The 14987-nt window shown below is 39.0% G+C and overlaps 1 protein-coding gene across 1 annotated transcript in view; it reads right to left on the minus strand.

Annotated features, from left to right (window-relative positions):
• The window catches only part of USH2A (usherin), a 735906-nt gene that overhangs the window by 143073 nt on the left and 577846 nt on the right, over positions 1-14987 (minus strand). Inside the window, exons 52-54 of the mRNA XM_047839579.1 lie at positions 13386-13583; positions 12726-12880; positions 10483-10681 (exon numbers count right to left, since the gene is read on the minus strand). Coding sequence (XP_047695535.1) covers positions 10483-10681; positions 12726-12880; positions 13386-13583 — 552 coding nt within the window. The remainder of the gene's footprint in view (positions 1-10482; positions 10682-12725; positions 12881-13385; positions 13584-14987) is intronic.

Consider the following 14987-nt stretch of genomic DNA (forward strand, 5'->3'; position numbering starts at 1 on the left):
TTGTCCTCAAGGGTTGTGTCTAGCCCTGAAATATGAGTATGGTGGCCAATTTAAAGAGCCATGTGGAACATAGGTAGAAATATTCGGCTCATTTCAACTCACATTTGCCAGCCTGTGTCATGCAACTCTACATCTGCTATGTTTATCTTTCAGAGTACACTCATACTTCCTTTTATAACAGAACTCAAGGTTTCCTTGTGGAAACCAGTCTTTTGGCTACTACAAGTCTCTGTGCTTTGTTTAGGATTTTCTCCACCTGGATTGACTACTCCTGGACACAGTTCCACATTCCTTGTGCAATGTTAGCTGCTCAGAATTGACTATGTGACCTCATTTAGGCTAATGGAAAGTAGGCCTTGAACTCAAACTTTCATTTTTACTGCTGGTAGTTCTTTGTTCACCACATAGTGCTTGAGAATGGAGAACTTAGAGGTGAAAAGAAATTGGGTCCTGGAAACCTCATCTCATGGCCTTGAGTCTACATCTGATTTTTTATTTACATGAGCCACTTAATGCCCATTTATTAAGCCTGCTTGAACTGAGTTTTCCGTAACTTGCAAGAAAAAGAATTCTAAATGATATTAATATTATAATTACTAATAATGTCACACTGGCACACAAGTTCAGATTCTTGTATGTTACATAAGGGGACCATGAGCAGCTGTGATTACCCTACGCATGTTAGAAATAGTTAGTTATGAGATTCTGGGAGACAGAATTAGCAACAACATGAAAAGGGTTGGTGAAAAAGTGAAGAGGTTTCACCTTGAATATCACCAGGACAGGAATAATTATTCCTGCCTCACAGGTAAGAAAATACTGAGGCTCAGAGAACCAAATGTTCATACAGTGAATGGAGCTATCAGGTTGGGGTGGAGACAAACCCACAACTTTAATACCAAGCCCTGTGCCCTCCCATCACATAAGAGCTGCAGCCAAGCACATTGAAATTTGTGAATGACTTTGAAGATGAAACAGTATCTGAAAGATGTAAAAGTGGTAGAAACCATTGCAGTCGTTCTTAAAATGAAAGAAATATGTTGAAAGCGTTTAGTTCAAACATCAAGGGAATAAAAAGAAGTATAAAGTAAAACAAAAAATAAAACTCAGAGGATTTTGTTGTTCCATTTTTACTCGTTTCACTGGACTCTGTGCATTAATCAAATATGTTTTATAAGAAATGGAGTTATTTTTAAAGAAGTTGATTACTCAGTTACATAAATAACATACTAGCTGAAATTTACTGAACACCACTCGCAGACCTTCTCCTGTGACTTCCTGGATATTAACACAATCAAAACCCTCACTAAACCCCCTGGGTCACTGCAATTATCTGCTCATTTAACAGGTAAGGGAGTTGAAGCATAGAGAGTTGGAGGAACTCATCTATTATTACAGAGATCAGCTTAGGTGAGGTCAGAAGTCTGGGCACCCAGGCTGAGAAGTGTGGGCCAGAGAAACAGGGTCAGGCCTCTGACACATAAGGAAAATAATGACATAAGTACCTCAAAGCCCAGTGAAACTTTCGGTGTATATGTATGTATGTATGTATGTATGTATGTATGTGTGTGTATGTATATATGTATATATATACACATCTCCAAGTAGGAATGTATATTTAAGTATTTCCATTTTGAATATTTCTACAATTCATGTACCAAAGGAGTGTAGCCTCGCTGTTAGGAGAGAAGCATGTGAAGTTAGACTCTTTTGGGTTCTAATCCTTTACCTTCTTACTTATTAACACCATCATGGGTCAGTTTTCTGAACTCTAGGTGCCTCAGTTTCCATAACTGTATGCTGTGGGCATGATGGTATTGACTGCCTAATTGGGCTACAGGCTACCTTGAGGGAAGGCAATATCTGAATCCATAATTGTCTACATCCGATTTCTTAGGTCTTGCATTTTTCATATTGTCAGAAGACTAACTTACTAAGAGGCTTGGTTGAAATAATCTGTAAGGAAAGCATCGACTGCCATCAGGCATAAATGATTTACATGAACTGGATGACCTTTCATATATATGACTCTGTAAAACTCAATAAAATCAACACATTTCAACTGGAATTTGCTGCCATTTTAAGTAAGTCTCTATTGGTAGTCCTTAAAATGCGATATATATGAAATATTAGTAACAGGCAATGAAAAGGGCACACCAACTGAAAATGACTCATGAATTGATCAGGATGAGAAGAGGGAAATAAAGAGATGTCTCAGAGGGACCATTCTGACCGTAGCTTAATCCTGAAGTCCAAGAGTCGAAGGAGAAAAGAAAACATCATTCAAGTGCTCGGCATTGAATTAAAAGAGTAGGAGATAGTAGTTGTAGAGAAGAGAAAGGCAAATGCATGGAGAAAAGCCAAGCATTTAACATTTCAGTGTAGTGGAGATTATGGTGGCTGCAAATTACCTGAATTTCCCTACAGGGAATCATGTTCTCTTTTAGAGGAAAGAAGCATACTATAACAAAACTCATTATAATTACACTTTCAAGTAACACTACATTCAGGAGTAAATGTGTGTTAAAAAGGACTGCCAAAGTCTACCTATGAATCATAAAAATATGATTTGGAAAACAGAATCAATGCCTATGTCAATGTCAGTTACATTTGATATACTGTTTTTTAAAGTGTATTTATTTATCTTGAGAGAGAAAGCAACAGTGTGAGTGGGGGAGGGGCTGAAAGGGAGGGAGAGAGAAAGACAGAGAGAATCCCAAGCAGGTTCCACACTGCCAGCACAGAGCCTGATGCAGGGATTCAACCCACGAAAGAGTGAGATCATAACCTGAGCCGAAACCAAGAGTCGGACATTTAACCCACTGAGCCACCTAGGTGCCCTGACATTTGATATACTTTATGAATATCAGTTTGTTTCTAATTTTTAATCTCCAGATAAATAGTCAGGGAAGGGCATTTTGTCTATTATAATTTGAGATAGTAAGTGCTACTTCAAAGCATTCATTGGGCTATTCCATAATGTCATCTGCTATTTTCTAAAGAATTACCAAATAATCCTACAAAATATGTAATTCTGCAAGTTCCTCAATCATTTGGTCAGTGGTTAGTTCAAGGGCTGAGATTCTTGGTTTCTTTAAAAACTTTGTGGTAGGTGGTTATCAGATATTGTACACGTTTTGGGCAAGAAGCTTGTCCTGGCACTAATTCACCCAAATTGGATGTTTGGCCAGGGCCCACGTGAATCTACATTGAGTCTTGCTGATGTGAAATGCTTCTTTCTGCCCTTAGCTGCCTTGGATCTCACTAAGTGATCACCTTCAGAGCATCTCTGTTCATGGAGATTCCCAGAAACTTTCAGCACCCACTGGCAACCTTGGCTATGATGGATAGACTTATAGCAGGATTCCACTTTAAATTGATAATTCTATGTGAAAATCTGGATGTTCAAAAATGGAACACGAAGATATTGTGGAATTGCTTTAGAGACTTCTAACACGCATTTACATTATGAGTGTGTTACAAAATTTGATTAAAAAATGTGTTAGGAGCTCACATGCTAGAGTCCCCTTTTCGTGACAGTACCACCCACCACCGTCTCAGGAGCCACGCATCCCAGTTAGTCAAGCCCGTTTCTTGCCCATTTGTGAGCCATTGGAAAGGAATGCTTCCTGTATCAATGCTTCAAAGTACAAGTTCAATTGACGGCTCATGAACAGGGCATCAAAACATCAAAACAGGGGCGCCTGGGTGGCGCAGTCGGTTAAGCGTCCGACTTCAGCCAGGTCACGATCTCGCGGTCCGTGAGTTCGAGCCCCGCGTCGGGCTCCGGGCTGATGGCTCGGAGCCTGGAGCCTGTTTCCGATTCTGTGTCTCCCTCTCTCTCTCTCTGCCCCTCCCCCATTCATGCTCTGTCTCTCTCTGTTCCAAAAATAAATAAAAAACGTTGAAAAAAAAATTTAAAAAAACACATCAAAACAAAGGGACCCTTGCACGGCAAATGCCTATGAGATAACCTCACGACTTTTGCTTCTGACTGCTTGCTCCAAGCTTAAGTGTTTCTTGATTCAATTGTTTTGTGTGTGAAATTTCAGGCCATAGTTTAGTCCCCCCTCCCCGATATCATAGCAGTCAGATTCATCCCAAGAAGCACTTCCCAGGTAAGTTACTTCTTGGCAGACTCTCTTTCCAAATACAGATCAACATTAAAACAATTACTAAGATAGTCCAAGAAAAAAACCCTTGCTTTTGCTTTTTGTAATGCTGTTTTAATAAATAGTTTTCTTCTCTGGAGTCTGGTGCTATACTAGACAAAAGCTACTTTTACTCTACATTTTCAGTCCGAGTCTTCTCTGGAAACAAAGTGAGGCATCAGGAGGCAGCTAAGTCTGATGCTGCTCAAATACTCGACAAGAACATATATTGCAGAGAGAGCAGGAGTTATTTAGAACTCTTGGAACAAAACAGAAACAAAGATTGCACAGGCAAAGAACCTAAAAGTATCTGGGATTTCAGGGGAAAGATTCTTTTTCTTTAAATATTAATGTCCAGGCAGCTGTGGACCGTAATTCTTTGGCTGTAATCTTCTATTTATAAGAATGATTTTTAAAAGTATACAAAAGTGGTTGATGTTCTGCAAGTATTGATTTTTCATTTTGCAAATATCCAGGCACAAAGTTCTCCTCAGAGTTGGAAAAATGAAAACAAAATGAATTGTTGTATCTATTTTTGTAGGTCGGATGCTTGGTAGCTGGGGCCCACGCAGTGTAAAGCAATGCATAGAACCATGGAAGAGAAGCTCCCGGAGCTGTTCCAGGGATACGATCACTGCCTGAGTTTGCTTCCTGTTTCGGTTCAAGAAACATGCTGCCAATCAATCCAGATTGCCAGAGATCAAGGCTGGCTTCATGGGTGTGTGACCTGTAGAGTACCCAAGATTCCAGGCGGTTCTAGGTGGGACTGAGGCTTGATTCCATGCTCTGGTTTTAAAAAATTTTTATGATTCTTTTTTGAAAACTATATTCTTTTCAAAAAAATTTATTAAGTTTTTACTTTTAATTCAGGTATAGTTCACATACAGTGTTATATTAGTTTCAGGTGGACAATACAGTGATTCAGCATTTCTGTACATTACCCAGTGCTCATTGTGGTGAGTGTACTCTTAATCCCTTCACCAGTCTCACCCAGCGCCCCCAATCCCCCCTCTGGCAACCACCAGTTTCTTTTCTATAACCAAGGATCTGTTTCTTAGTTTGTCTCTCTTTTTTTCCTCTTTGTTCATTTGTCTTGTTTCTTAGATTGCACATATGAGTGAAATTATATGGCATTTGTCTTTCTCTGACTGACTTATTTCACTTAGCATCATATTCTTTAGTTCCATCCATGTTGTTGCAAATGGAAATATTTCATTTTTTATGGCTGTATATATTCCAGTGTGTGTGCACATATATAAAATCAAATTTTACATATATATATATATATATATATATATATATATCAAAATTTTTTTTAGCCATTCATCTACTGATGGATACTTAGGCTGCTTCTACAATTTGGCTATTATAAATAAAACTGCAGTAAACACAGGGGTGCATGTATCCCTTTAAAGTCATGTTTTTGCATGTTTTGGACAAATACCCCATAGTGTGATTACCAGATTGTAGGCTAGTTCTGTTTTTAGTTTTTTGGGGAAACTCCACATTGTTTTCCACAGGAATGCACCAGTTTGCATTCCCACCAACAGTGCATGAAGGTTCCTTTTTCTCCACATCCTTGCCAACACTTGTTTGTTGTGTTGTTTATTTTAGCCCCTCTGATAGGTGTGAGGTGATATCTCATTGTAGTTTTGATTTGCATTTCCCTCATGATGAATGATGTTGAGCAGTTTTTCATGTGTCTTTGGCCATCTGTATGTTTCCTTTAGAGAAATGTCTGTTTATGTCTTCTGCCCACTTTCGAATTGCATTATTTGTTTTTTTGAATGTTGAGTTGTATCTTAATGATTTTTGAACAAAGGACCCTATGTTGCCCTTTTGCCCTGGGCCCTGAAAATGATGTAGCCATTCTTGCCTGAGACCTAGATGTATTTGACAGTCTGATTTTTGTACTCAATCAAAATGGAATAAAAACATTCAGACACTAGTTTCCTATCTAATATCTACTCACTCAACAAATACTTTTGGATACTTAATATGTTAAGTGCTACGATAGATGCCTATCACAGTATAAGTGATACAAGGGAAAACAGGAGGCTACTGTCTCTGTCTTTAAAAAGCTTCACCTACTAGCTCAGGAATAAAGACAAGAAAAAGGAGGGGCGCCTGGGTGGCGCAGTCGGTTAAGCGTCCGACTTCAGCCAGGTCACGATCTCGCGGTCCGTGAGTTCGAGCCCCGCGTCGGGCTCTGGGCTGATGGCTCAGAGCCTGGAGCCTGCTTCCGATTCTGTGTCTCCCTCTCTCTCTGCCCCTCCCCCGTTCATGCTCTGTCTCTCTCTGTCCCAAAAATAAATAAATGTTGAAAAAAAAAATTAAAAAAAAAGACAAGAAAAAGGATATTGTGATAAAGTCTAATAAATGTCCTGAGAACCAAGTGTTGGATACTATGCAAGTACATAGCAGAGTTATCTAAATGTAAAATCCCCTTATAAAGAATTTCCACATTTTGTGATATTGATGCTCAAAGTATGTTCTCCTTTTTTTTCCCCCCAGAAATGATGGGTAGGATATCTGTTTCACTACACTAGAGTAGTGCACGTGGGCTACAACCTGCATTGTTAGGGAACATGCTATTTTAGCACAGGTTTTCATGAGCTTCTCGGAAGATGCAAAAGAAAGGCAGATTGTTCTGTCCTTGCTAACTTAACGCTGGTGGGTCTTCCCTTTTTAAGTAAAATGCAATGATAAGCAACTTTTAATAGATTATTTTGAAAACACTTCTCCCTGAGTTAAGAGACACATAAGCCCTTATCAAATCTGCTGCGAAAGAGGACATGATTAATTCATTTTGTTCTCAGTGGCCCTAATTATTTGGTTAATCCTTTCTCCATCTCTTCTGCCCCAGTGCCCACACTAGGAGGACCATCCATAAAGCCGTGGTAACCTGAAGAGAAACAATGCCCATAACTGACATCCTGATTGTTCTGTGCAGGATGGTGGACCTGTTTAGTAATAAATGATATGGAAAGGTCTTTTATTGACAAGCTGCCATGTGCTGTTTGCATTAGCGAATATGAGAAGATGATGGCTGTTCCTCCTTCGTCCCCATGGTATTCAGCTCAGTGAGATAGCAGAAAATGCTTCAGTTTACTTAAAGCATTGATAACACCTCTAAATAATTAACTGAGGACTTCCTGTCTTCAATTACTTAATGCTTTTTTTAACATCTTGAGAGGATTATAAGCAATTTATGGATTTCACATGATGAGTGCCTTCGCCACTATTCCCACAAAGCATTTACGGGATCATGTTTCTAAAGCTTTGAGGTAATTAAAAATAAGCATGGAGACAATGGGGCTGAGGCAAGGTGCCTGCTTTCCCTTCTGTCATTTCTAAGGACCTAGATTTCAGGCTCCAGAATGACTCCGGGTACAGCTTCATTAGCGTTTGACGGTTACTTAGAAAATGCCAACGTTTTGGAAATGATGAGAAAGTCAAAACATTTATCCCAGCGGGTACAGGCAGCTCTTCGATCAAACATTTGGGATGCGATGTAAAATAAATTTGATTATTTTAGTTCATTCCACGAACTCAATAAAACAGTCATTCATATCATAAAATACATCCATAGTGAGTTTGGTCGGTCAGTGAGCTACAGAACTGATTTTTTCCTGGCAGATAAGACATGTGAACGCTAACATACATCTCAGGTTTTAGATTACCTAACGCCTAGCACCATTGCCGTCCCATAGGAACCGCATATGGGAGGCTCTGTACTTGGTCAGGTTTTGCTGAACGAGAGTTTTCTTCTTCATTCAACAAAGACATATTTCTCTGTAGGGCTGTATTGCCTGAGTGGAGTACTCTCTAAATCTATTTAAACGGTACAGAGGGACAAACCGAATGAATTCCAAAGTCTTCTTTTCATTTTATGATCTTATAGAAAGCAAAATCATATAGAAAAACTTTAAAATATTTATCCTAATAAAAGAGAACTTCTGCATCAAGTTACGTGTATGAAATCCTCTCTGGGACGAAAATATTCATTAAAAATGACAATGAAAGGAAGAACTGGGGGGAGAGAGGGTGTTTTAAAGAAAAATCTTTCCAAGTATCTTGTAATTGATGAGTCTATCAATCCTGTTGGTTTGAACATCGCGTTAGGGTTTAGTCTGTCAGCAAGTCAAGTCAATGCTGGTTTTAAAAAAATGCAAACCACAACAGCTCACAGTTCAAAGCCCATGCTGGCTCAGTGGACAGATACTGGGAGAAAAACATTCTGTAACACTGTATCCCAGTTTTTTTGTGAAACCTTTACTGATACAAAGTCTAAATGGCTTTCCACACTCTGTAACTGACACTTCATTTTCCACTCCAAGTCATTGTTTTGATTTCCCCCGGCAGCATTCTTTAGAGTTTTGCTGTTGAATCCTTTGTGGTGTATTTGCAATTAGTTCTTAACTTTTCAGTGTCCCCTATTACTGGGGGCTTCCTGAGAGCAGCAATCTTAGTTTAGAGCACTTACTGTACTACCTCCAACACAGCAAGTGGGCAACAGTTTGTTTGTTTTTTTTCAAAGAATGAAACAGTACTCTGATTTCCTTATAGATGGAGGCAGGGAATGCCTTGGGCACCCTGAGTATGTCACTTTCCTTCCTCATCTTTTAAGTGTGGATATTAAAAACATCCCCCACTTACAGGGATGTGATGAGAATCAAATGTGTCCAAATGGAAATGGTTCTTTAAAATTATAAAGCACAATATAAATGTAAAGTTGTGTTTTGTAAAACAACAGTATTTCAACTACTGGTGATCAATCTCACTTTCAGTGAAATGAGATATAAGAAATAAATTTAATAATCTGAATTGATGAGGGCTTTTTCCATCTGCATTATCATTGATCCAGCTCAGGACCTTCAGATAAGGAATGCAATGTGTGCGTCTGCAAATATTTATTAAGCACCTTCTGCAGGCTTATGGAACTTCTGGAAAACAGTGGTCAAGTCATCGAAAACATCTGTCAATGAATGCCTGCTTGTGTGTCAGGGAATTGTAGAATTAAGAGCAAATCACGATGAATTGATTTTTCCACCTACATAGTATAACTGGTTCCTTCTCTGAGGAAAACTCAGCCACACTCTTCCAGACCTTTCTGTGCTTCTTTATGAGTTTCATTATCTCTAGTATCCATGCTCCCTGCAAGGTAGGGGGTCCAAAGAAAGAAGAACATTCACTCGGGAGGCCTTGGAGGGAAGCTTCTGACGAGGGGGGTGGTGCGGAGTAAGTTTGTAACCTCTTGCCTATGGTCTCAGAATCTCAATTTACACGACTGTTTGCCATGATTCGGTAGATCCAAAGAACGAACTAAATTACTTAATCTCTCAAAGTATCTTTTTCTGTAAGATGGGAGTAATGCCTCTCTTTCCCCCATAGGTCTGTAGTGCCTGCCAAGTGGCTCGTGTGAAATTCACTTGTTTGGCATCTATGAACATTTGTTTGGCATCTGTGAACCAGGTCAAGGACTGTTCTAGGTGCCAGAAGTACCACATTGAACTAGGTAGAGAAGACCTCTGCAATTCTGGAGCTTACATCCCAGTGGGGGGAGACATAAACAGCAAAGAAAAACCAAGCACTCTCAGGCAGTGAGAGGTCCATGATGAAAATAAGACAAGGGGATGTGGTGGCGTATTAGAGAAACTTCCTTAGACTGGGGAAGTCAGAAGATGCCTCTCTTCTCTTCAGAAGTGACATTCAAACCAAAACATGTTAATTATTATTATAATGACTTCTAGTAATTATCTGACATTATACGATTATACTGTACCATTATATTATTATGAAAGTTAATTATAATAAATGCTCTAGCAATAAAAATAATACAATTACTATTAATTAATGTTCATAATAACAAATTGTCACAAACAGTCACCTGTCAACTATTCTGTGTATTAGTTACCCACTCAGTAGATAAACGCTCGCCTCTGGCTGATTTCACCCTGCTCTCCAGTGCATTCTTGGCTATCCCAGTCCCATTATCTATGAGTATATCCTTGGGGAATGAAAATGCATCTTACCGTTTGTCTGAGAAAAAAAAAAAGTTAATACTGATGCAAAAACCCTACACAAAATGCATATCAAAGCCAAATATAAATTATTTCTGAAGTTATCTGCTGTTGTGGCTTATTGCTGCCAGTGTGGGCTCTTCTATTAGCATGGATAAGTGGGACCTGACCATATGTCAGGAGAACACGTCCTTTCGAAGTGACCTCATATATCAAATGCACACCCCTGGGATGCTTTGCCCCCCTAACCACAATGACAGACTCTTCCGGTAGGTTTTCCTTTTTTTTTTTTTTTTTTTTTTTTTCACCTGTGACCGTATGCTGCCTCCTGTCAGCGGTGCCACTGTAGATGAGACCTTTCCCAACCTGCCTGAGCTGGTACTCTTTAATGACGCCATTTGGCTTCTCGGGGACACTCCAGCTCAAATGCAGAGACTCCGAACTGGGCGCCGTGACTCTCGGTGGCTGGACACTCTGTGGGCTTCCTTGGGTAGTAGCTGCAACTACCTGAAAACATAAGAGTTCAACAGCAATTTACGGTAATAGTATGCTAGGTATCCTGATCAATGAGAATGTCACTTTTGTTTTAAAATGTTGTTGTCTGGCCTGGCATATCATTAGCAGGGGCTTGGAGAAACAGTCCCCCCTTTTTTATGCTTTCCTCCCATCCTATTTAAACAATGAAATCTGACCTTGAATACATTCCCTAAGTCTCAGACTACCATTTATCACAACAGGTTCAACAACAATTTTGATGACAGAGCACAGCCCTCAGTTTAAGCAAGGAAAATCTGGCTGGCAGACTGTCTTACTAGAGAACTCTTGATAACTCTCTTCCATATGGCTCATCAGTGTCTTTGCATTTTAACAGCCTGATTTTGTACATTTTAAGCACCAGTAAATATGAAGCAAAACCCACATCTGAACTTGCTTGCATATAATATGCTTTGAACAGTATAAATGGGCAGGTTGGTGTTTTTTTTTTTTTTTTTTTTTTTTTTTTTGGTATTCTTCCTGTGATAACCCAGGATGACTTAACAGTGCCCGTGTCAGTGTTCTAGAAAAAGAACTGAGTAGACAAGGAAAAAAGGATCAATCCACCAGTCATGCATTCAGCATTATCAAAATATAATTTTGAACAAAAGTTAGCTGCATTTCTTTTTTCACAGAATTAACTCTGCTTTCACTTTTTAACCAATTGTTCTGGCATCTGGTAGACAGGAGCTGCACCTACGTAAAAAGAGCACAGAATTGTTCCAGGAACGTTCGGACCATAACTTTTGATTGGGCCAATCAGCTGCCATCTGTCTAAATTGTGGCACGCTCAGAGATGTTTCTGGAGGTCTGTTGAATAAAAAGCTGCGCATATGCACTGCGGCTGATCCATCTGACTGAATGTTTTACTTGGATGGTTCCGGAACAGTGTGCAAAGATGATGCTCTTCTAAAGTTGTAACGGCGTGAAAGGAATCAGAGCCGCTGTGTGTTTGTTTCTCCTGAGTTTACTCTGACTAGGTTGGCTTCTGTGAAATGACTGTCTCTTTATTTTCCTCCTAAATTGTTTGACTGTTTCTTTCCAGTCTCATCTGTGGGCTCTTGCTCTCAGGAGCACTCCCAGTGTTCATTGCCTGTGTTCTTGTTTTTGTCTCTCTCTCTCTGTTCTCCTTAATGACTCTTTTCAAACTCCTTGCTTTCTAGATCTTTCTAGATCTAGAAAGATCTTTCTAGAAGATTCAATCACTTTGTAATCCAGCTTCTGACTGGATTTTCACTTGAGGTGCCAAATAATAATTCCTTCCACCATTCTGCTACCTGCTCCCTCTTTTAAGTACATTTTTAAAAGCTTTTAAAATTTGAATCTTACTCTCTACGTTCAGATTTTCCTTTAACTTTTTTTATTTGCTAGCAGAATGGCACCGTGATCTATAATTTGCTCAAGCTAGAGATCTCAAATATATCCATGATCCTTTCCTCTTATTCCCCTGCGTATTGTTGACACCAAGCCCTGTAGATTTTGTTCCCCAACATCTGTTGTATCTTCTTGACGTTCTCCATTCTGACCCCTGTTGCATGAATTCGGGTCCTCATCATTTCTTGCCAGGTTGTAGCAAGAGTTTTGGTATCAGATTATTTTCTATTCCAGGCTCTTTTGCCCCTTTCTCTGTTCTTCAAGAGCAGGTCATCCTTGTTGAAGTGATGGTTAAATAGAAACCTTTTTAAACTGAAGAATGATTTGATAATTATTATGAATTTATGGAAGATCATCTAAAAATAGTTGGCAGGGGAAAAATGTGATAAAAAAGGGTAACACTGGTTCAAGTTTTCTTTTCTTTTTTAATTAATGAAACATTTATATTTGCATAAATTTGATAAATTTCAGTGATCTCTCCTTTCAGGCATGAGGATTAGTAGTCGGTTGAGATGGCACCCTACTTAACACTGCATCGGTGGGGATATTGTTTTCTGCCATTGGAAAAATCATTCACGACCTGGATATCCAGATAGTCTTCATCCTGGCTACTTCTGTCTGGAGTTTAGGTACCTGCCCTTACCTTGCTGCTGACGGCACAGCCAGCAACCGTGCATGCTTTCAGCTGGTATGAATATTCCTGAAATGGCCGAATTCCCTTCGTATCAGAGAAGCTCAGTGATGTTCCTTGAAAGCATTCAATTCCATTTCGGAGAAGAATGTAGTAAATAATAGGACCTAAAAGAGGCAGAGAAATGCCCAGATTTGAGTATCATGTCCTTTTAACTATTTGCAAACAACTTAACATGTCTTGGAATTCTAAGGAAATGGGATATTATAGCATTATTTACTTTTAATTTGCTATTGTTTTTGCTGTGTTCGAGCAATGACAAAAGAGGGACTCTAGACACAGACAATTAAAGAGACATATATGTTTATTTCCCCCTACTACCAAGCAGAATTACCTTCAATATTAAAACTATTTTGCTTTCCTTTAACAGTCTTTGTTTGTTTGAAAGAGCTCAGATGTATTCTAGGACTCAAGAAGAAATTGGGGGACTAAAAATTTGCAGGTCCTATTTTACAAAAAGGAAGATCAGTAGGCACATACCTACAGTTCCTTTTACCAGCAAATAATTTCTAATGGTGAGATGCATGCCTATTAAATGTAGATTACACTCATTTCAATTTCCTTATGAAGTTACTGGATTATGTTATTTCAATTTTAAAAATGGCTTAATACCATTTGGTTGTATAGGTTTCTTCCAATTTAAGACGATTACATCTTCGAGATTATCCATTTTGGTCCACGTAGGGGGACTCACTCCTTCAGGCACATCTTCTTTGGTCCTGGCTCTAATAGCTTTGCTGAATCCTCGCCCATAGCTATTCCATGCAGAAATTCTATACTCATACATCATGTAAGGCTCCAGGTTCACATCTGGAAAGGGAGAAATTGAACACTGAGACTTTTAAAACATTTTTGCTGTCTTACCATCCTATTGAAAATGAATATCAAAACTTGTAAACACTTAAAAATTAATGCTTTAATCCTGTTGTGTGTGAATAAAACTCTAATAGTAATCTTAATTTTCTAAATCAGAAAAAAACATTTTCTGTGTGTATTAGATGCAGAGATATGGAATTGCACAGAATAGAATTCACCTTTCCTGAGCAAGCAAATATGGATAATATGGATACATGAAAGGAATGACTGAAATCTAAAAGCACTAGACAGGGGTGCTTAGGTGGCTCAGCCGGTTAAGCATCTGACTTTGGCTCAGGTCATGATCTCCCTATTTGTGAGTCTGAGCCCCACATTGGGCTCTGTACTAATAGCTTAGAGCCTGGAGCCTGCTTCGGATTCTGTGTCTCCCTCCTTCTCTGCCCCTCCCCAGCTCGCACTGTCTCTCTCTCAAAAATAAACATTAAAAAATTTTTAAAAAAAGTAAATGATAAAATAAATGAATAAAAGCACTAGACTAATGTACATTGGATGTTAATGCTTCACAGGTTTGTATATACTTTATTTCTATATGAGGCAGTTTCACCAACATACTTTCATAATTTTAGTATGATAAATTTTACCAATTATTACATTGTTCATATTACATTAAATTATTATATAATGTAGTTATTATGAGATACGGGACTTGAAACTTAGCTTATCAGGGCCAGTGGATATAAATGAATGCACAGTCCACTACATACTTACTTCCCTCTTTCACCAAACCAGAACGGAAACCCAAACCAAAAACAACAAGTCTAATTAAAAGAAGAAAACCTGGGGCGCCAGGGTAGTTCAGTTGGTTATAGGCTACCGACTTCGGCTCAGGTCATGATCTCACAGTTTGTGAGCTCGAGCCCTGCGTTGGGCTCTCTGCTGACAGCTCTGAGCCTGGAGCCTGCTTTGGATTCTGTGTCTCCCCCTCTCTCTGCCCCCTCCCCTGCTCACACTCTGTGTCTCTCTGTCTCTCAATAATAAATAAACTTTAAAAAAAAAAGAAAAGAATAAAACCAGACTACTGAGTGTTTTGCACTGGCAAGAATTTTATTAGATAACCATCCATGTGATCCAATGGTGTCTCAAAAGTCTCCGTTCCGTTTTAAGCTTTAATAACTTCAGAAGCACAAATGTTACAAATTTATTTTTTTAAAAAATGGAAAATTTAATTGGTTAAATGTTTTCCACTTATTTAATTTTGTGAATTCGAATACGTTTGTATGTATTTGTTTTTGTATGGCGGTTTCTAGATGACTTTTCTCAGATGGAAAATCAGAAGAGTAAGTCCTCCCCTTCGGCTGTCTGGGCACCTGCTGTATCTCCACTGGATGTGGGGTTGAG

The sequence above is a fragment of the Prionailurus viverrinus genome, chromosome F1, assembly GCF_022837055.1.
Source record: "Prionailurus viverrinus isolate Anna chromosome F1, UM_Priviv_1.0, whole genome shotgun sequence".
Lineage (NCBI taxonomy): Eukaryota > Metazoa > Chordata > Mammalia > Carnivora > Felidae > Prionailurus > Prionailurus viverrinus.